This window comes from Oncorhynchus clarkii, unplaced genomic scaffold (assembly GCF_045791955.1).
Source record: "Oncorhynchus clarkii lewisi isolate Uvic-CL-2024 unplaced genomic scaffold, UVic_Ocla_1.0 unplaced_contig_9596_pilon_pilon, whole genome shotgun sequence".
In the NCBI taxonomy this organism is placed as follows: Eukaryota; Metazoa; Chordata; class Actinopteri; order Salmoniformes; family Salmonidae; genus Oncorhynchus; species Oncorhynchus clarkii.
Genome location: NW_027257954.1, coordinates 217,501 through 239,861, shown reverse-complemented (window position 1 = coordinate 239,861; position 22,361 = coordinate 217,501). Strand labels below are relative to the sequence as shown.

Below are 22,361 nucleotides of genomic sequence, written 5' to 3'. Positions count from 1 at the left end.
GAAGTCGGAAGTTTACATACACCTTCGCCAAATACATTTAAACTCAGTTTTTTGCAATTCCTGACATTTAATCCTAGTAAAAATTCCCTGTTTTAGGTCAGTTAGGATCACCACTTACAGTGCCTTGTGAAAGTATTCGGCCCCCTTGAACTTTGCGACCTTTTGCCACATTTCAGGCTTCAAACATAAAGATATAAAACTGTATTTTTTGTGAAGAATCAACAACAAGTGGGACACAATCATGAAGTGGAACGACATTTATTGGATATTTCAAACTTTTTTAACAAATCAAAAACTGAAAAATTGGGCGTGCAAAATTATTCAGCCCCTTAAGTTAATACTTTGTAGCGCCACCTTTTGCTGCGATTACAGCTGTAAGTCGCTTGGGGTATGTCTCTATCAGTTTTGCACATCGAGAGACTGAAATTTTTTCCCATTCCTCCTTGCAAAACAGCTCGAGCTCAGTGAGGTTGGATGGAGAGCATTTGTGAGCAGCAGTTTTCAGTTCTTTCCACAGATTCTCGATTGGATTCAGGTCTGGACTTTGACTTGGCCATTCTAACACCTGGATATGTTTATTTTTGAACCATTCCATTGTAGATTTTGCTTTATGTTTTGGATCATTGTCTTGTTGGAAGACAAATCTCCGTCCCAGTCTCAGGTCTTTTGCAGACTCCATCAGGTTTTCTTCCAGAATGGTCCTGTATTTGGCTCCATCCATCTTCCCATCAATTTTAACCATCTTCCCTGTCCCTGCTGAAGAAAAGCAGGCCCAAACCATGATGCTGCCACCACCATGTTTGACAGTGGGGATGGTGTGTTCAGTGTGATGAGCTGTGTTGCTTTTACGCCAAACATAACGTCTTGCATTGTTGCCAAAAAGTTCAATTTTGGTTTCATCTGACCAGAGCACCTTCTTCCACATGTTTGGTGTGTCTCCCAGGTGGCTTGTGGCAAACTTTAAACAACACTTTTTATGGATATCTTTAAGAAATGGCTTTCTTCTTGCCACTCTTCCATAAAGGCCAGATTTGTGCAATATACGACTGATTGTTGTCCTATGGACAGAGTCTCCCACCTCAGCTGTAGATCTCTGCAGTTCATCCAGAGTGATCATGGGCCTCTTGGCTGCATCTCTGATCAGTCTTCTCCTTGTATGAGCTGAAAGTTTAGAGGGACGGCCAGGTCTTGGTAGATTTGCAGTGGTCTGATACTCCTTCCATTTCAATATTATCGCTTGCACAGTGCTCCTTGGGATGTTTAAAGCTTGGGAAATCTTTTTGTATCCAAATCCGGCTTTAAACTTCTTCACAACAGTATCTCGGACCTGCCTGGTGTGTTGCGTGTTCTTCATGATGCTCTCTGCGCTTTTAACGGACCTCTGAGACTATCACAGTGCAGGTGCATTTATACGGAGACTTGATTACACACAGGTCGATTGTATTTATCATCATTAGTCATTTAGGTCAACATTGGATCATTCAGAGATCCTCACTGAACTTCTGGAGAGAGTTTGCTGCACTGAAAGTAAAGGGGCTGAATAATTTTGCACGCCCAATTTTTCAGTTTTTGATTTGTTAAAAAATTTGAAATATCCAATAAATGTCGTTCCACTTCATGATTGTGTCCCACATGTTGTTGATTCTTCACAAAAAAATACAGTTTTATATCTTTATGTTTGAAGCCTGAAATGTGGCAAAAGGTCGCAAAGTTCAAGGGGGCCGAATACTTTCGCAAGGCACTGTAATTTTAAGAACGTGAAATGTCAGAATAATAGTAGAGAGAATTATTTATTTCAGCTTGTATTTCTTTCATCACATTCCCAGTGGGTCAGAAGTTTACATACACTCAATTAGTATTTGGAAGCATGGCCTTTAAATTGTTTAATTTGGGTCAAACGTTTCAGGTAGCCTTCTACAAGCTTCTACAATTGTTTTTCTGAGGTCTTGGCTGATTTCTTTTGATTTTCCCATGATGTCAAGCAAAGAGGCACTGAGTTTAAAGGTAGGCTTTGACATAAATCCACAGGTACACCTCCAATTGACTCAAATAATGTCAATTAGCCTATCAGAAGCTTCTAAAGCCATGACATCATTTTCCAGAATTTTCCAAGCTGTTTAAAGGCAGAGTCAACTTAGTGTATGTAAACTTCTGACCCACTGGAATTGTGATGCACTGAATTATAAGTGACATAATCTGTCTGTAAACAATTGTTGGAAAAATGACTTGTGTCATGCACAAAGTAGATGTCCTAACCGACTTGCCAAAACTATAGTTTGTTAACAAGACATTTGTGGAGCGGTTGAAAAACTAGTTTTAATGACTCCAACCTAAGTGTATGTAAACTTCCGACCTCAACTGTATCTGGTTATAGTGTTAATGTGTTCAGAGGCTGTCTGCCTCCCTGCAGTACATATCTGGTGTTCAGAGGCTGTCTGCCTCCCCGCAGTACATATCTGGTTATAGTGTTAATGTGTTCAGAGACTGTCTGCCTCCCTGCAGTACATATCTGGTTAATGTGTTCAGAGACTGTCTGCCTCCCTGCAGTACATATCTGGTTATAGTGTTAATGTGTTCAGAGGCTGTCTGCCTCCCTGCAGTACATATCTGGTTATAGTGTTAATGTGTTCAGAGGCTGTCTGCCTCCCTGCAGTACATATCTGGTTATAGTGTTCATGTGTTCAGAGACTGTCTGCCTCCCTGCAGTACATATCTGGTTATAGTGTTAATGTGTTCAGAGGCTGTCTGCCTCCCTGCAGTACATATCTGGTTATAGTGTTAATGTGTTCAGAGACTGTCTGCCTCCCTGCAGTACATATCTGGTTATAGTGTTAATGTGTTCAGAGACTGTCTGCCTCCCTGCAGTACATATCTGGTTATAGTGTTAATGTGTTCAGAGGCTGTCTGCCTCCCTGCAGTACATATCTGGTTATAGTGTTAATGTGGTCAGAGACTGTCTGCCTCCCTGCAGTACATATCTGGTTATAGTGTTAATGTGGTCAGAGGCTGTCTGCCTCCCCGCAGTACATATCTGGTGTTCAGAGGCTGTCTGCCTCCCCGCAGTACATATCTGGTGTTCAGAGGCTGTCTGCCTCCCTGCAGTACATATCTGGTTATAGTGTTAATGTGTTCCGAGACTGTCTGCCTCCCTGCAGTATATATCTGGTTATAGTGTTAATGTGTTCAGAGGCTGTCTGCCTCCCTGCAGTACATATCTGGTTATAGTGTTAATGTGGTCAGAGACTGTCTGCCTCCCTGCAGTACATATCTGGTTATAGTGTTAATGTGGTCAGAGACTGTCTGCCTCCCTGCAGTACATATCTGGTTATAGTGTTAATGTGGTCAGAGGCTGTCTGCCTCCCCGCAGTACATATCTGGTGTTCAGAGGCTGTCTGCCTCCCCGCAGTACATATCTGGTGTTCAGAGGCTGTCTGCCTCCCTGCAGTACATATCTGGTTATAGTGTTAATGTGTTCAGAGACTGTCTGCCTCCCTGCAGTACATATCTGGTTATAGTGTTAATGTGTTCAGAGGCTGTCTGCCTCCCTGCAGTACATATCTGGTTATAGTGTTAATGTGTTCAGAGGCTGTCTGCCTCCCTGCAGTACATATCTGGTTATAGTGTTAATGTGTTCAGAGGCTGTCTGCCTCCCTGCAGTACATATCTGGTTATAGTGTTAATGTGTTCAGAGGCTGTCTGCCTCCCCGCAGTACATATCTGGTGTTCAGAGGCTGTCTGCCTCCCTGCAGTACATATCTGGTGTTCAGAGGCTGTCTGCCTCCCCGCAGTACATATCTGGTGTTCAGAGGCTGTCTGCCTCCCTGCAGTACATATCTGGTGTTCAGAGGCTGTCTGCCTCCCTGCAGTACATATCTGGTTATAGTGTTAATGTGTTCAAAGGCTGTCTGCCTCCCTGCAGTACATATCTGGTGTTCAGAGACTGCCTGCCTCCCTGCAGTACATATCTGGTTATAGTGTTAATGTGTTCAGAGACTGTCTGCCTCCCTGCAGTACATATCTGGTTATAGTGTTAATTTGTTCAGAGGCTGTCTGCCTCCCTGCAGTACATATCTGGTTATAGTGTTAATGTGTTCAGAGGCTGTCTGCCTCCCTGCAGTACATATCTGGTTATAGTGTTCAGAGGCTGTCTGCCTCCCCGCAGTACATATCTGGTTATAGTGTTAAGTTGGTCAGAGGCTGTCTGCCTCCCTGCAGTACATATCTGGTTATAGTGTTGATGTGGTCAGAGGCTGTCTGCCTCCCCGCAGTACATATCTGATGTTCAGAGGCTGTCTGCCTCCCCGCAGTACATATTTGGTTATAGTGTTAATGTGGTCAGAGGCTGTCTGCCTCCCCGCAGTACATATCTGGTGTTCAGAGGCTGTCTGCCTCCCCGCAGTACATATCTGGTGTTCAGAGGCTGTCTGCCTCCCCGCAGTACATATCTGGTGTTAAGAGGCTGTCTGCCTCCCCGCAGTACATATCTGGTGTTCAGAGGCTGTCTGCCTCCCCGCAGTACATATCTGGTGTTCAGAGGCTGTCTGCCTCCCCGCAGTACATATCTGGTGTTCAGAGGCTGTCTGCCTCCCCGCAGTACATATCTGGTGTTCAGAGGCTGTCTGCCTCCCCGCAGTACATATCTGGTGTTCAGAGGCTGTCTGCCTCCCTGCAGTACATACTGTATCTGGTTGTAATGCTGTTCACCCAAGGTGAACAACACTTTATCCCCCCCTCACACACACACATTTGCACGTACACGCACACACACACACACACACACACACACAAATGGACATACACTTACAGACGTATGCACACAGAAACACGCGCGAGAACACAGACACACAGGCGCATGCGTAAACACACACACACGGTCACAGTCTCCCCTCAGACTGGAGGACAGGTGTACTGTGCAGCGACAGACGTGTCCTGCTGGATGGTCCTCACTTCACCTCAGGTGTCTTCATATGGTCCTCCTTACGCCGCCGTCTCACACAGAGCATCCCCTGTCCTTGTGGAGGAAAAGAGGACGTGTGTCTCTGAATGGTGCTACTTCCTGTCAGCTTGGATACAGTAACAGACTGAACTGTGATATCTAGCTGAGGGTGATGTTATATCCAGACTACAGTAATATGAACTGTGATATATATCTGAGGGTGATGTTATATCCAGACTACAGTAATGTGACAGACTGAACTGTGATATCTACCTGAGGGTGATGTTATGTAACAGACTGAACTGTGATATCTCTCTGAGGGTGATGTTATGTAACAGACTGAACTGTGATATCTCTCTGAGGGTGATGTTATGTGACAGACTGAACTGTGATATCTACCTGAGGGTGATGTTATATCCAGACTATAGTAATGTGAACTGTGATATCTACCTGAGGGTGATGTTATGTAACAGACTGAACTGTGATATCTACCTGAGGGTGATGTTATGTGACAGACTGAACTGTGATATCTACCTGAGGGTGATGTTATATCCAGACTATAGTAATGTGAACTGTGATATCTACCTGAGGGTGATGTTATGTAACAGACTGAACTGTGATATCTACCTGAGGGTGATGTTATATCTAGACTATAGTAATGTGAACTGTGATATCTATCTGAGGGTGATGTTATATCTAGACTACAGTAATGTGACAGACTGAACTGTGATATCTATCTGAGGGTGATGTTATGTGACAGACTGAACTGTGATATCTACCTGAGGGTGATGTTATATCCAGACTATAGTAATGTGAACTGTGATATCTACCTGAGGGTGATGTTATGTAACAGACTGAACTGTGATATCTACCTGAGGGTGATGTTATATCCAGACTATAGTAATGTGAACTGTGATATCTATCTGAGGGTGATGTTATATCTAGACTACAGTAATGTAACAGACTGAACTGTGATATCTATCTGAGGGTGATGTTATATCCAGACTATAGTAATGTGAACTGTGATATCTACCTGAGGGTGATGTTATGTAACAGACTGAACTGTGATATCTACCTGAGGGTGATGTTATATCCAGACTATAGTAATGTGAACTGTGATATCTATCTGAGGGTGATGTTATATCTAGACTACAGTAATGTAACAGACTGAACTGTGATATCTCTCTGAGGGTGATGTTATGTAACAGACTGAACTGTGATATCTATCTGAGGGTGATGTTATATCCAGACTATAGTAATGTGAACTGTGATATCTATCTGAGGGTGATGTTATGTAACAGACTGAACTGTGATATCTATCTGAGGGTGATGTTATGTAACAGACTGAACTGTGATATCTATCTGAGGGTGATGTTATGTAACAGATTGAACTGTGATATCTATCTGAGGGTGATGTTATATCCAGACTACAGTAATGTGACAGACTGAACTGTGATATCTATCTGAGGGTGATGTTATGTAACAGACTGAACTGTGATATCTATCTGAGGGTGATGTTATATCCAGACTATAGTAATGTGAAAGACTGAGGGTGATGTTATGTAACAGACTGAACTGTGATATCTATCTGAGGGTGATGTTATATCTAGACTACAGTAATGTGAAATGTGATATCTACCTGAGGGTGATGTTCTATCCAGACTATAGTAATGTGAACTGTGATATCTATCTGAGGGTGATGTTATGTAACAGACTGAACTGTGATATCTATCTGAGGGTGATGTTATATCCAGACTATAGTAATGTGAAAGACTGAACTGTGATATCTATCCTCCCATGCAGGGCTCAGCGATATGCAGGGCTCAGCGGTATGCAGGGCTCAGCGGTATGCAAGGCTCAGCGGTATGCAGGGCTCAGCGGTATGCAGGGCTCAGCGGTATGCAGGGCTCAGCGGTATGCAGGGCTCAGCTGGTATACAGTATTCGTATAGGGGAGGACGTGATGTCCTGAGTGTCTGTGACATTGTGATTTTATTTCTGTATTGTGTGGGTTACTAGCTTCTAGTTTCTAGTTTATTAGCATAAGAATGCTTTGTTCAGTCTCCCAGTGTTTCTGAGGCAGAGGCATTGGTCCCTGTAATGTTTGATTTGGTAACTGGTATTAGGGACCACATTTCTCAGTCTGCTGCTGTGGCTGGTAAGTCAAGGCAGCCAGGGTCTTAGTGTTTATCTGCCTGCCTTCCCTCCATCTGAAACTCATTTACACAATCTAAATCCACTGGAACAGAGAATTGCCACTCTGAATATTGCTGACCCCAGAAATACTGTCCTGGGTAGTTATTACAGTTTTTAAACAAAGCCCTCTCTCTGTTTCTCTCTCTCTCTGTTTCTCTCACTCTGTTTCGCTCTCTCTCGCTTATCTCTCTCTCTCTCTCTCTCTGTCTCTGTCTCTCTTTCTCTGTCTCGATTCAATTAAATTCAAAGAGCTTTATTTTCATGGGAACATTGTCAAAGCAAGTGAAATAGATAATAAACTAAAGTTAAATGAACAATAAAACATGTGACAGTAAACATTACACATTACACACAAAAGTGACTCTCTCTGTGTGTGTGTGTCTGTCTCTGTCTCTCTGTGTCTCTCTCTGTGTCTATCTCGCTCTCTCTGTCTCTCTCTCTCTGTCTTTCTCTCTGTCTCTCTCTCTCTCTGTGTGTCTCTCTCTCTCTGTCTCTGTCTCTCTATGTCTCTGTCTCTCTCTGTCTCTGTCTCTCTATGTCTCTGTCTCTCTATGTCTCTGTCTCTCTATGTCTCTTTCTCTCTGTCTCACTCTGTCTCTGTCTCTCTATGTCTCTGTCTCTCTCTGTCTCTGTCTCTCTCTCTCTCTCTCTCTCTGTCTTTCTCTCTGTCTCTCTCTGTCTCTGTCTCTCTATGTCTCTCTCTGTCTCTGTCTCTCTATGTCTCTTTCTCTCTGTCTCTCTCCGTCTCTGTCTCTCTCTGTCTCTCTATGTCTCTGTCTCTCTCTGTCTCTCTCTGTCTCTCTCTGTCTCTCTCTGTCTCTGTCTCTCTCTGTCTCCGTCTCTCTGTGTCTCTCTCTCTCTCTCTCTCTCTCTCTCTCTCTCTCTCTCTCTCTCTCTCTCTGTCTTTCTCTCTGTCTCTCTCTGTCTCTGTCTCTCTATGTCTCTGTCTCTGTCTCTCTGTCTCTGTCTCTGTCTCTGTCTGTCTCTGTCTCTCTCTCTCTCTGTCTTTCTCTCTGTCTCTCTCTGTCTCTGTCTCTCTATGTCTCTGTCTCTCTCTGTCTCCCTCTCTCTGATAACGTGTGTCTGAGGAAATAAGGTTATTAGGGATTTCTGCAGATTGTATAACTCAGCCCTTACTTAAAGGGGTAATCAGTAATTCAGTTCTCAGCCAACTTTATTGGCGGCTCTGACACTTTTGCTATAAATCTTAGGGATGGGACTGGAAAAATGTACAATAAGTAACCCCTCTCAAATACTGAGATGTAAGATATGAATGCAAGGACTTTTCAAATGACCTTTGAACAGCAGTAACTATTGCAGATTGCACCTTTAAGTAGTGTAGTGTGGGGGTGGGGGTGGGGGTGGGGGGTCCAATTGGTATCATGGTAACAGCTAAAGTATTCCATATCCTCTTTAAATGGCTAATGGGGGGGGGGGGGGGGGGGGTGTAAGGAAATGTGCTGATTCAGAACTCTCTCCTTCATGCATTTCTCTTCTAGAACATTTGGTGTCAAGGTGGCAATGTTTAGAATACATTGAGATGGAGTCTGCTGATACAACAGCTTTTAATATCAGCATACATTACAGTAAAACATGGCTAGTTTGCATCTCACATAGTTGAGGTATTATCCAATAAAACTAGCTGAAGCAGAATCATTTAAGCGATGGAAGTTGAAATAAAACTGTGTAGACTACGCCACCGTTGATTAATGGATGGGATTCTCATATTGGACTCTCTGTATTTAGTCTCTAAGACAAGAAGTCTACTGAAGCGTATTGTTTTCTACCATTCTGAAGTGATACCGTACTGAAGAAGTCTACTGAAGCGTATTGTTTTCTACCACTCTGAAGTGATACCGTACTGAAGAAGTCTAATGAATCATATTGTTTTCTACCACTCTGAAGTGATACCGTACTGAAGAAGTCTACTGAATCATATTGTTTTCTACCACTGAAGTGATACCGTACTGAAGAAGTCTAATGAATCATATTGTTTTCTACCACTCTGAAGTGATACCGTACTGAAGAAGTCTAATGAATCATATTGTTTTCTACCACTCTGAAGTGATACCGTACTGAAGAAGTCTACTGAATCATATTGTTTTCTACCACTCTGAAGTGATACCATACTGAAGAAGTCTAATGAATCATATTGTTTTCTACCACTCTGAAGTGATACCGTACTGGCGAAGTCTAATGAATCATATTGTTTTCTACCACTCTGAAGTGATACCGTACTGAAGAAGTCTAATGAATTATATTGTTTTCTACCACTCTGAAGTGATACCGTACTGATTAAGTCTAATGAATCATATTGTTTTCTACCACTCTGAAGTGATACCGTACTGAAGTCTAATGAATCATATTGTTTTCTACCACTCTGAAGTGATACCGTACTGAAGTCTAATGAATCAAATTGTTTTCTACCACTCTGAAGTGATACCGTACTGAAGAAGTCTAATGAATCATATTGTTTTCTACCACTCTGAAGTGATACCGTACTGAAGAAGTCTAATGAATCATATTGTTTTCTACCACTCTGAAGTGATACCGTACTGAAGTCTAATGAATCATATTGTTTTCTACCACTCTGAAGTGATACCGTACTGAAGAAGTCTACTGAAGCGTATTGTTTTCTACCACTCTGAAGTGATACCGTACTGAAGAAGTCTACTGAAGCGTATTGTTTTCTACTACTCTGAAGTGATACCGTACTGAAGAAGTCTAATGAATCATATTGTTTTCTACCACTCTGAAGTGATACCATACTGAAGAAGTCTAATGAATTATATTGTTTTCTACCACTCTGAAGTGATACCGTACTGAAGAAGTCTAATGAATCATATTGTTTTCTACCACTCTGAAGTGATACCGTACTGAAGTCTAATGAATCATATTGTTTTCTACCACTCTGAAGTGATACCGTACTGAAGTCTAATGAATCAAATTGTTTTCTACCACTCTGAAGTGATACCGTACTGAAGAAGTCTAATGAATCATATTGTTTTCTACCACTCTGAAGTGATACCGTACTGAAGAAGTCTAATGAATCATATTGTTTTCTACCACTCTGAAGTGATACCGTACTGAAGTCTAATGAATCATATTGTTTTCTACCACTCTGAAGTGATACCGTACTGAAGAAGTCTACTGAAGCGTATTGTTTTCTACCACTCTGAAGTGATACCGTACTGAAGAAGTCTACTGAAGCGTATTGTTTTCTACTACTCTGAAGTGATACCGTACTGAAGAAGTCTAATGAATCATATTGTTTTCTACCACTCTGAAGTGATACCATACTGAAGAAGTCTAATGAATCATATTGTTTTCTACCACTCTGAAGTGATACCGTACTGAAGAAGTCTAATGAATCATATTGTTTTCTACCACTCTGAAGTGATACCGTACTGAAGTCTAATGAATCATATTGTTTTCTACCACTCTGAAGTGATACCGTACTGAAGAAGTCTACTGAAGCGTATTGTTTTCTACCACTCTGAAGTGATACCGTACTGAAGAAGTCTAATGAATCATATTGTTTTCTACCACTCTGAAGTGATACCGTACTGGCGAAGTCTAATGAATCATATTGTTTTCTACCACTCTGAAGTGATACCGTACTGAAGAAGTCTAATGAATTATATTGTTTTCTACCACTCTGAAGTGATACCGTACTGAAGAAGTCTAATGAATCATATTGTTTTCTACCACTCTGAAGTGATACCGTACTGAAGAAGTCTAATGAATCATATTGTTTTCTACCACTCTGAAGTGATACCGTACTGATGAAGTCTAATGAATCATATTGTTTTCTACCACTCTGAAGTGATACCGTACTGAAGTCTAATGAATCATATTGTTTTCTACCACTCTGAAGTGATACCGTACTGAAGTCTAATGAATCAAATTGTTTTCTACCACTCTGAAGTGATACCGTACTGAAGAAGTCTAATGAATCATATTGTTTTCTACCACTCTGAAGTGATACCGTACTGAAGAAGTCTAATGAATCATATTGTTTTCTACCACTCTGAAGTGATACCGTACTGAAGTCTAATGAATCATATTGTTTTCTACCACTCTGAAGTGATACCGTACTGAAGAAGTCTACTGAAGCGTATTGTTTTCTACCACTCTGAAGTGATACCGTACTGAAGAAGTCTAATGAATCATATTGTTTTCTACCACTCTGAAGTGATACCGTACTGAAGTCTAATGAATCATATTGTTTTCTACCACTCGGAAGTGATACCGTACTGAAGTCTAATGAATCATATTGTTTTCTACCACTCTGAAGTGATACCGTACTGAAGAAGTCTAATGAATCATATTGTTTTCTACCACTCTGAAGTGATACCGTACTGAAGAAGTCTAATGAATCATATTGTTTTCTACCACTCTGAAGTGATACCGTACTGAAGAAGTCTAATGAATCATATTGTTTTCTACCACTCTGAAGTGATACCATACTGAAGAAGTCTAATGAATCATATTGTTTTCTACCACTCTGAAGTGATACCGTACTGAAGAAGTCTAATGAATCATATTGTTTTCTACCACTCTGAAGTGATACCGTACTGAAGAAGTCTAATGAATCATATTGTTTTCTACCACTCTGAAGTGATACCATACTGAAGAAGTCTACTGAAGCGTATTGTTTTCTACTACTCTGAAGTGATACCGTACTGAAGAAGTCTAATGAATCATATTGTTTTCTACCACTCTGAAGTGATACCGTACTGAAGAAGTCTAATGAATCATATTGTTTTCTACCACTCTGAAGTGATACCGTACTGAAGAAGTCTAATTAATCATATTGTTTTCTACCACTCTGAAGTGATACCGTACTGAAGAAGTCTACTGAAGCGTATTGTTTTCTACCACTCTGAAGTGATACCGTACTGAAGGAGTCTAATGAATCATATTGTTTTCTACCACTCTGAAGTGATACCGTACTGGCGAAGTCTAATGAATCATATTGTTTTCTACCACTCTGAAGTGATACCGTACTGAAGAAGTCTAATGAATCATATTGTTTTCTACCACTCTGAAGTGATACCGTACTGTACTCCATCGGTTTCCTGTTTTATTTCCTCTGTGAGTCATTGTCAGTCCCATAAAGTGGAGAAGGCTGTTTTGTAAGAGGATGTGGAAATGCACTCTGCCTATCTGCTGTAATAGAAAACCCATCAGTCCACACACGGTTAGAAACCCAGAGATGAAAAACAGGGATATCTCAAATGGAAAAAGCAAGCAAACAAATGAAGCGCTGCATATTGCAGCAGCGAGGAGCGAGGAGGAACGGAGGGGATGTCAGTGACACTTGCCGTTCGCATTAAAAACACAGCTAGCGCGCTGGATGAAATAGGCTAATACATCATGTTGGCACTCGAATTATAACACAATTGATCAGAGGACCCATCTGACCCGCGGGACTGAGTGTGTGTGTGTGTGTGTGTGTCTCTCCTCTCCTCTCCACTTTTCCTATCTCTCCTCTCCTCTCTACTTCTTATTCTCCTCTCTTCACCGTCCCCTCCGTCCCTGTCCTGAATATCATCATCAAGGCCATGGGGTTCATCCCTTAAACTACCCTCCCTATTCATAGTCACTCTCAGACAGACAGACAGACACATCCACAGCAGAGATACTGTCCCCATGACGCTGGTCAGACTGTGAATAAACACTGTTTGATTAATGGGCGTTTGTCCCAAATGAGCACCCTTGTTCCCTATGTAGAGCCTCATTGGCTCTGGTCAAAAGCAGTGCACTACATAGGGAATATGGTACTGTTTCAGATGCATCCCAGGCCGTGTGGATACAGTGGTCGTTGGAAGACTGTTGAACTTTTTGTTGTTCGCACAAAACATTTTTTTTTTGGTCAGGCAATTGGTGGTTTGAAAAATGGTTCTTTGTCTTGTAATTGTCTTTAGCTGAGAAGGAGGTTGATATGCTGTCTGTGTGTTGGGTTAAGTGTGTCTCTAAACCCACAACAGTAGTCCTGGGGTAGTGTCTCAAATGGCACCCTATTCCCTATTACAGTGTAATGGGCTCTGGTCAGAAGTAGTGCACTATGTTGGGTATAGGGTGCCATTTGGAACTGAACCCTGGATCCAACCATATAACACAGGCAGGCAGGCAGCTCGGCGTTGACAGTCTCTGACATGTATAAACACAACCAGACCTAGTGAACTGGAGAAAATAGTTTCACTCCGAGAACCCATTAAAACGAGCGTATAGAGTATTACACACGTCACAGACCGGCCAAATGGACTCTGTTTCTGACGCACAAATACCAACTCTGTCTAACTTCAGATTAGCCTCGCCTTGTTACTGTGGGAGCTGAGATATACTGTTTCCATGGAAATGTTTCGCTTGCATCTCAAATTGCACCCTATTCCCTATGTAGTGCACTACTTTTGACCAGGGCTCATTTGGGTAGTGGTCAAAAGTAGGGCACTATTTAGGGAATAGGGTACTATTTGGGGCGTGGTCATTATGATTGCAATTCTCACACCTGACAGACTTACGGTTGTAACTCAGCTTTGTAGCCCTGAACAGCAAAGGAGCCTGTCTGGGAAACCTGTGATTTATTGTGAATTGCTACAATACATTGTGACAAGGAGAAAGTTGATAGTTGCACATGGCAGGTAAATCTTCAAGTCATTGTACGAGATACACTACCAGTCCAAAGTTTTAGAACACCTACTCATTCAAGGGTTTTTATCACGTTCGTCGTATGGAGGAGACCAAGGCGCAGCGTGAATTGAATACATATTATATTTTAATGAAGACGGACACTAAACAAACTACAAAACGAACGTGAAGCTATACTACAAACAGTGCAGACGCAGGCAACTAGACATCGACAATAACCCACAAAATACCCAAAGAAAGATGGCTGCCTAAATATGGTTCCCCAATCAGAGACAACGATAAACACCTGCCTCTAATTGAGAACCAATCTAGGCAACCATAGACATGCATAAACACCTAGATGATAAACAACCCCATAAACCTACAAGACCCCTAGACAATACAAAAACACCCATGTCACACCCTGACCTAACCAAAACAATAAAGAAAGCTAAGAATACTCAGGTCAGGGCGTGTCCAATGACTGACTGTATGTGACAAATAAAATTTGATTTGATTTGACAGTTTTTCTTTATTTGTACTATTTTCTACATTGTAGAATAATAGTGAAGACATCAAAACTATGAAATAACACATATGGAATCATGTAGTAACCCAAAAAATGTTAAACAAATCAAAATATATTTTATATTTGAGATTCTTCAAATAGCCACCCTTTGCCTTGATGACGGCTTTGCACGCTCTTGGCATTCTCTCAACCAGCTTGTTTAATTAACACTTTTTTGGGGTTACACTTTTTTTTGGTCCCTACATGATTCAATATGTGTTATTTCATAGTTTTGATGTCTTCACCCTTGAATGAGTAGGTGTTCTAAAACGTTTGACTCGTAGTGTATTTCTTGAGAAACAATTTCTTGAACAATGGTTTAAGGTGACTCAACCCAGAGATTTCACTCAAAAATGGACATCACACCTTTACTGTTTATTACGGGCAATAGTTCTCATTGGTTGGCCCCGCTCGCAGCCAATTGATAGGGTTGTGACTAGATGGAGCACAGCTACGGACAGATTTACCATTGAACTACCGCCAGAGTTTGGACCTGGACTTGGAAGCCAGAGAATGAGTCAGAGTTGCATTTCACTGTTACATTTACAACAGATAACTGTAGACTTTGAGTTAATACAACGGACTACTGTTTATTTTAATGAAAGTGCTGAGGACTTGATACGCCTGCTATATTGTCCAATGACTGACTGTTAGGAGACAGCATTTACTCTCTGGATGATAGATATACCACATTCGGCAAAGCACCACATCCAAGGATCCGTTATAGGACCCTGATACAGTATGCTTGCTTGATTTATGAAGCATGTACGTAGGTTTTGTATGAAAGATACTTTATTTAAAGTGTGACTGATAATACTGTGGTTTGTGTCAGTCTGTTTAAAACAGGGTGTTCCATCTCCTCTCCGCGCAGACTGATAATACTGTGGTTTGTGTCAGTATGTTTAAAACAGGGTGTTCCATCTCCTCTCCCCACAGACTGATAATACTGTGGTTTGTGTCAGTATGTTTAAAACACGGTGTTCCATCTCCTCTCCGCACAGACTGATAATACTGTGGTTTGTGTCAGTCTGTTTAAAACAGGGTGTTCCATCTCCTCTCCGCGCAGACTGATAATACTGTGGTTTGTGTCAGTCTGTTTAAAACAGGGTGTTCCATCTCCTCTCCCCACAGACTGATAATACTGTGGTTTGTGTCAGTATGTTTAAAACACGGTGTTCCATCTCCTCTCCCCACAGACTGATAATACTGTGGTTTGTGTCAGTCTGTTTAAAACACAGTGTTTCATCTCCTCTCCCCACAGACTGATAATACTGTGGTTTGTGTCAGTCTGTGTAAAACAGGGTGTTCCATCTCCTCTCCCCACAGACTGATAATACTGTGGTTTGTGTCAGTCTGTGTAAAACACAGTGTTCCATCTCCTCTCCCCACAGACTGATAATACTGTGGTTTGTGTCAGTCTGTGTAAAACACAGTGTTCCATCTCCTCTCCCCACAGACTGATAATACTGTGGTTTGTGTCAGTATGTTTAAAACAGGGTGTTCCATCTCCTCTCCCCACAGACTGATAATACTGTGGTTTGTGTCAGTATGTTTAAAACACGGTGTTCCATCTCCTCTCCCCACAGCTCCACATGGCGATCAGTAAGACCACAGCCAGGGTGGTGGTTGACTGTAAGGTAGTGGGAGGAAAGCCCATCAACGCAGCTGGCAACATCAGTACAGACGGGGTGGAGGTACTGGGACGCATGGTACGATCCAGAGGGAAGAGAGACAACTCAGCTCCGGTAAGAATGATGGAGGAATCTACCACACCTTGTTCTGCTTACACAGTTTCACCATAAGGTGTTAATGTTTGTGTTTTTACAAAAGTTGAAAAGCTTGAAACAAGCATAGTTTGCAGGAGTTTATTTTCATTTAAACTACTCCTAACCCTCAACCCTAAACCTAACTAGACATCTTCAACACACCTGCAAAGAAAAGCAACCTCTAGATGTACAAGACATTTGACTTTCAAAGCATGACATGGGGTATTTCTCAGTATGCATACTACCGTGTTTCACACTCTCCTGCTGCATTCTCAGAGGATCTTCGTTCCTTCATATCTATCAGCTAGCTATGTACATGTGAAGCGTAATAATATAGCTAACCAGATAGTTTAACAGGCAAAAATGACTTCAAATAATGTTATGCAAGGTAGATGTAAATTCTTCGTGGCTAGCTAACAGTAGTAGCTAACAGTAGCAGCTAACAGTAGCAGCTAACAGTAGTAGCTAACAGTAGTAGCTAACAGTAGTAGCTAACAGTAGTAGCTAACAGTAGTAGCTAACAGTAGTAGCTAACAGTAGCAGCTAACAGTAGTAGCTAACAGTAGCAGCTAACAGTAGCAGCTAACAGTAGTAGCTAACAGTAGTAGCTAACAGTAGTAGCTAACAGTAGTAGCTAACAGTAGTAGCTAGCCAAGCCAGTTAGCCCTATTGACTTGCTATGGGCTTGCGATCTACGCACACTACAGTGGGTATTGTAGGCAGGTATACATGCCAAAATGAACCCAGCATGTATGTATTATTAACGTGTCAAGATAACATATTGTAGTCAGGCAACATGTGAGATGTGAATGGGCAACGGTTTCATTCCGAAGTTGAAGTTTATTTTCTCACACTCAAAATAATGGCCGCCATTGATTTCAATAAATATTGCGTAATTTCTTTACGTGGTTGCGTCATCTTTCTGTGCCTACTTTCCATTGAAGCTTGCATCGATGCTTTAAAATATGTACAGACGGAGTACTGCATTCCAGAAGCTTCATTTCACATACTTTGATTTAAACCCATACTCTGACTCTCTCCCATGCTCCAGTTTGCTCGGAGCACGGGGTGTGCTCGGAGAGCGGTAGTATTCATTTTGAGAAACACAGAGTGTCAGGCTCTGCATCATTCTCTGAGCTGGCTGTCCTATAGACCTACAGCTTTCAGTCACACACCATACAGCCTCTATAATACCACAACAACACCCTACAGCCTCTATAACACCACCCTACAGCTTCTATAATACCCCAACAACACCATGCAGCCTCTATAACAACACCCTACAGCCTCTATAATACCACAACAACACCCTACAGCCTCTATAATACCACAACAACACCCTACAGCCTCTATAATACCCCAACAACACCCTACAGCCTTTATAACTTTACCATACATCCTCTATAACAACACCCTACAGCCTCTATAATACCCCAACAACACCCTACAGCCTCTATAACAACACCCTACAGCTTCTATAATACCACAACACCCTACAGCTTCTATAATACCACCACACCCTACAGCTTCTATAATACCCCAACAACACCCTACAGCCTTTATAACTTTACCATACATCCTCTACAACAACACCCTACAGTCTCTATAACAACACCCTACAGCCTCTATAACAACACCCTACAGCTTCTATAATACCACAACACCCTACAGCTTCTATAACAACACCCTACAGCCTCTATAACACCACCCTACAGCTTCTATAATACCACAACAACACCATGCAGCCTCTACAACAACACCATACAGCCTCTATAATACCCCAACAACACCCTACAGCCTCTATAATACCCCAACAACACCATACAGCCTCTATAATACCCCAACAACACCATGCAGCCTCTACAACAACACCATACAGCCTCTATAATACCACAACAACACCATGCAGCCACTATAACAACACCCTACAGCTTCTATAATACCACAACACCATACAGCCTCTATAATACCCCAACAACACCCTACAGCCTCTATAATACCCCAACAACACCATGCAGCCTCTACAACAACACCATACAGCCTCTATAATACCACAACACCATACAGCCTCTATAACAACACCCTACAGCCTCTATAATACCACAACAACACCATGCAGCCACTATAACAACACCCTACAGCTTCTATAATACCACAACACCATACAGCCTCTATAATACCACAACACCATGCAGCCTCTATAACAACACCCTACAGCTTCTATAATACCACAACACCATACAGCCTCTATAATACCCCAACAACACCCTACAGCCACTATAACAACACCCTACAGCTTCTATAATACCACAACACCATACAGCCTCTATAATACCCCAACAACACCCTACAGCCTTTATAACTTTACCATACATCCTCTACAACAACACCCTACAGCCTCTATAATACCCCAACAACACCCTACAGCCTCTATAACAACACCCTACAGCTTCTATAATACCACAACACCCTACAGCTTCTATAATACCCCAACAACACCCTACAGCCTTTATAACTTTACCATACATCCTCTACAACAACACCCTACAGCCTCTATAACAACACCCTACAGCCTCTATAACACCACCCTACAGCTTCTATAATACCACAACACCCTACAGCTTCTATAATACCACAACAACACCATGCAGCCTCTATAATATCCCAACAACACCATACAGCCTCTATAATACCCCAACAACACCATACAGCCTCTATAATACCACAACACCATACAGCCTCTATAATACCCCAACAACACCATACAGCCTCTATAATACCCCAACAACACCATACAGCCTCTATAATACCACAACACCATACAGCCTCTATAATACCCCAACAACACCATACAGCCTCTATAATACCCCAACAACACCATATAGTCTCTATAATACCCCAACAACACCATGCAGCCTCTATAACAACACCCTACAGCCTCTATAATACCCCAACAACACCATATAGTCTCTATAATACCCCAACAACACCATACAGCCTCTATAACAACACCCTACAGACTCTATAATACCACAACACCATACAGCCTCTATAATACCCCAACAACACCCTACAGCCACTATAACAACACCCTACAGCTTCTATAATACCACAACACCATACAGCCTCTATAATACCCCAACAACACCCTACAGCCTTTATAACTTTACCATACATCCTCTATAACAACACCCTACAGCCTCTATAATACCCCAACAACACCCTACATCCTCTATAACAACACCCTACAGCCTCTATAACAACACCCTACAGCTTCTATAATACCCCAACACCATACAGCCTCTATAATACCCCAACAACACCATGCAGCCTCTATAACAACACCATACAGACTCTATAATACCCCAACAACACCCTACAGCCTCTATAATACCACAACAACACCCTACAGACTCTATAATACCACAACACCATACAGGCTCTATAATACCACAACAACACCATGCAGCCTCTATAATACCACAACACCACCATGCAGCCTCTATAATACCACAACAACACCATGCAGCCTCTATAATACCACAACAACACCCTACAGACTCTATAATACCCCAACAACACCATATAGCCTCTATAATACCCCAACAACACCATACAGCCTCTATAACAACACCCTACAGCTTCTATAATACCACACCACCCTACAGCCTCTATAATACCACCACACCCTACAGCCTCTATAATACCACAACAACACCATACAGGCTCTATAATACCACAACAACATCCTACAGCCTCTATAACAACACCCTACAGTCTCTATAATACCACAACACCATACAGTCTCTATAATACCACAACAACACCCTACAGCCTCTATAACAACACCCTACAGACTCTATAATACCACAACAACACCAAACAGCCTCTATAATACCACAACACCTTCACAGCTTCTATAGTCCCACAACAACACCCTGCAGCCTCTATAACACCCCCACAACACCCTACAGACTCTATAGTCCCACAACAACACCACCCTACAACAACACCCTACAGCCTCTATATCAACACCCTACAGCCTCTATAACATCACCATACAGTCTCTATAACACCACAACAACACCCTACAGCCTCTGTAACAACACCCTACAGTCTCTATAACAACACCCTATAGCCTCTATAACAACACCCTACAGCCTCTATAACAACACCCTACAGCCTCTATAACACCACCACACCACCATACAGCCTCTATAACACCACCACACCACCATACAGGCTCTATAACACCACAACAACACCATACAGCCTCTATAACAACACCATACAGCCTCTATAACAACACCCTACAGCCTCTATAACACCACCACACCACCATACAGCCTCTATAACACCACCACACCACCCTACAGCCTCTATAACACCACCACACCACCATACAGCTATAACACCACAACAACACCCTACAGTCTCTATAACAACACCCTACAGCCTCTATAACACCACAACAACACCATACAGCCTCTATAACAACATCATACAGCCACTATAACACCACCACACCACCATACAGCCTCTATAACACCACCATACAGACTCTATAACACCACCACAACACCCTACAGCCTCTATAACAACACCATACAGCCTCTATAACACCACAACACCATACAGCCTCTATAACACCACAACAACACCCTACAGCCTCTATAACAACACCCTACAGCCTCTATAACAACACCCTACAGTCTCTATAACAACACCATACATCCTCTATAACAACACCTTTACAGCCTCTATAATCCCACAACAACACAGTCCTGGTCCTCCTCACTGGGATCGATGTGACCCAAGATGTCAGGACAGGAAATAAGATGAGGAGCATTCTTTGTTAGATGCATAATAGTTGCGTGATGATTTCTGTGCAGCTCTGAGGGTAGATGAATGGACTGCTTTGCAACTATGTGAGAAGGTATTATTTTATTATTTCTGGAGACAGTCTGATGAAAAGAATGTGCTTGAAACAGCATTTTAAGGGAATTGGTTGAAAGAAAGAAAAGTCCCCCGAGATGTTTGACAATTAATTCTCCGTTTATTGTCCTTTTAAAGTGGTGAGGCTTTCATATTTCCTCAGCAGTTTCATCTCATCGATGTGTAATTCCATAAGTAATACATTTCATTTATTACAGCCTAGTGTTTAAAAGGGATTCACTCTCTCAGTGAAAGTGCATTCCCACTGGGCACAGACGTCAATTCAACGTCTATTCCACATTGGTTCAATGTCATTTCATTGAAATGTGCCCAGTGTGTGCCCAGTGGGTTGTGTGTATGTACATTAAAGTAATTCAGTTCACCATCATTGAGCAGACAGACAGTCACCATTACACAGCCTGTTGAGTAGACAGTCACCATTTAACAGCCAATTGAGCAGACAGTCAGTCACCATTAAACAGCCTGTTGAGCAGACAGTCACCATTAAACAGCCTGTTGAGTAGACAGTCACCATTACACAGCCTGTTGAGTAGACAGTCACCATTAAACAGCCTGTTGAGCAGACAGTCACCATTACACAGCCTGTTGAGCAGACAGTCACCATTAAACAGCCTGTTGAGCAGACAGTCACCATTAAACAGCCTGTTTAGCAGACAGACAGTCACCATTAAACAGCCTGTTGAGCAGACAGTCACCATTAAACAGCCTGTTGAGCAGACAGTCACCATTAAACAGCCTGTTGAGTAGACCGTCACCATTAAACAGCCTGTTGAGTAGACAGTCACCATTAAACAGCCTGTTGAGTAGACAGTCACCATTACACAGCCTGTTGAGCAGACAGTCACCATTACACAGCCTGTTGAGCAGACAGTCACCATTACACAGCCTGTTGAGTAGACAGTCACCATTAAACAGCCTGTTGAGCAGACAGTCACCATTACACAGCCTGTTGAGCAGACAGTCACCATTAAACAGCCTGTTGAGCAGACAGTCACCATTACACAGCCTGTTGAGCAGACAGACAGTCACCATTAAACAGCCTGTTTAGCAGACAGACAGTCACCATTAAACAGCCTGTTGAGCAGACAGTCACCATTAAACAGCCTGTTGAGCAGACAGTCACCATTAAACAGCCTGTTGAGTAGACCGTCACCATTAAACAGCCTGTTGAGTAGACAGTCACCATTAAACAGCCTGTTGAGTAGACAGTCACCATTAAACAGCCTGTTGAGCAGATAGTCACCATTAAACAGCCTGTTGAGTAGACAGTCACCATTAAACAGCCTGTTGAGTAGACAGTCACCATT

At 42.1% G+C, this 22,361-nt stretch overlaps 1 protein-coding gene across 1 annotated transcript in view; it reads left to right on the top strand.

The window, feature by feature from the left end:
• Positions 1 to 22,361, top strand: part of LOC139394234 (collagen alpha-1(XIV) chain-like) — a 229,138-nt gene that overhangs the window by 150,872 nt on the left and 55,905 nt on the right. Inside the window, exon 34 of the mRNA XM_071142256.1 lies at positions 15,919 to 16,077. Within this exon, the coding sequence (XP_070998357.1) occupies positions 15,919 to 16,077 (159 nt within the window). The remainder of the gene's footprint in view (positions 1 to 15,918; positions 16,078 to 22,361) is intronic.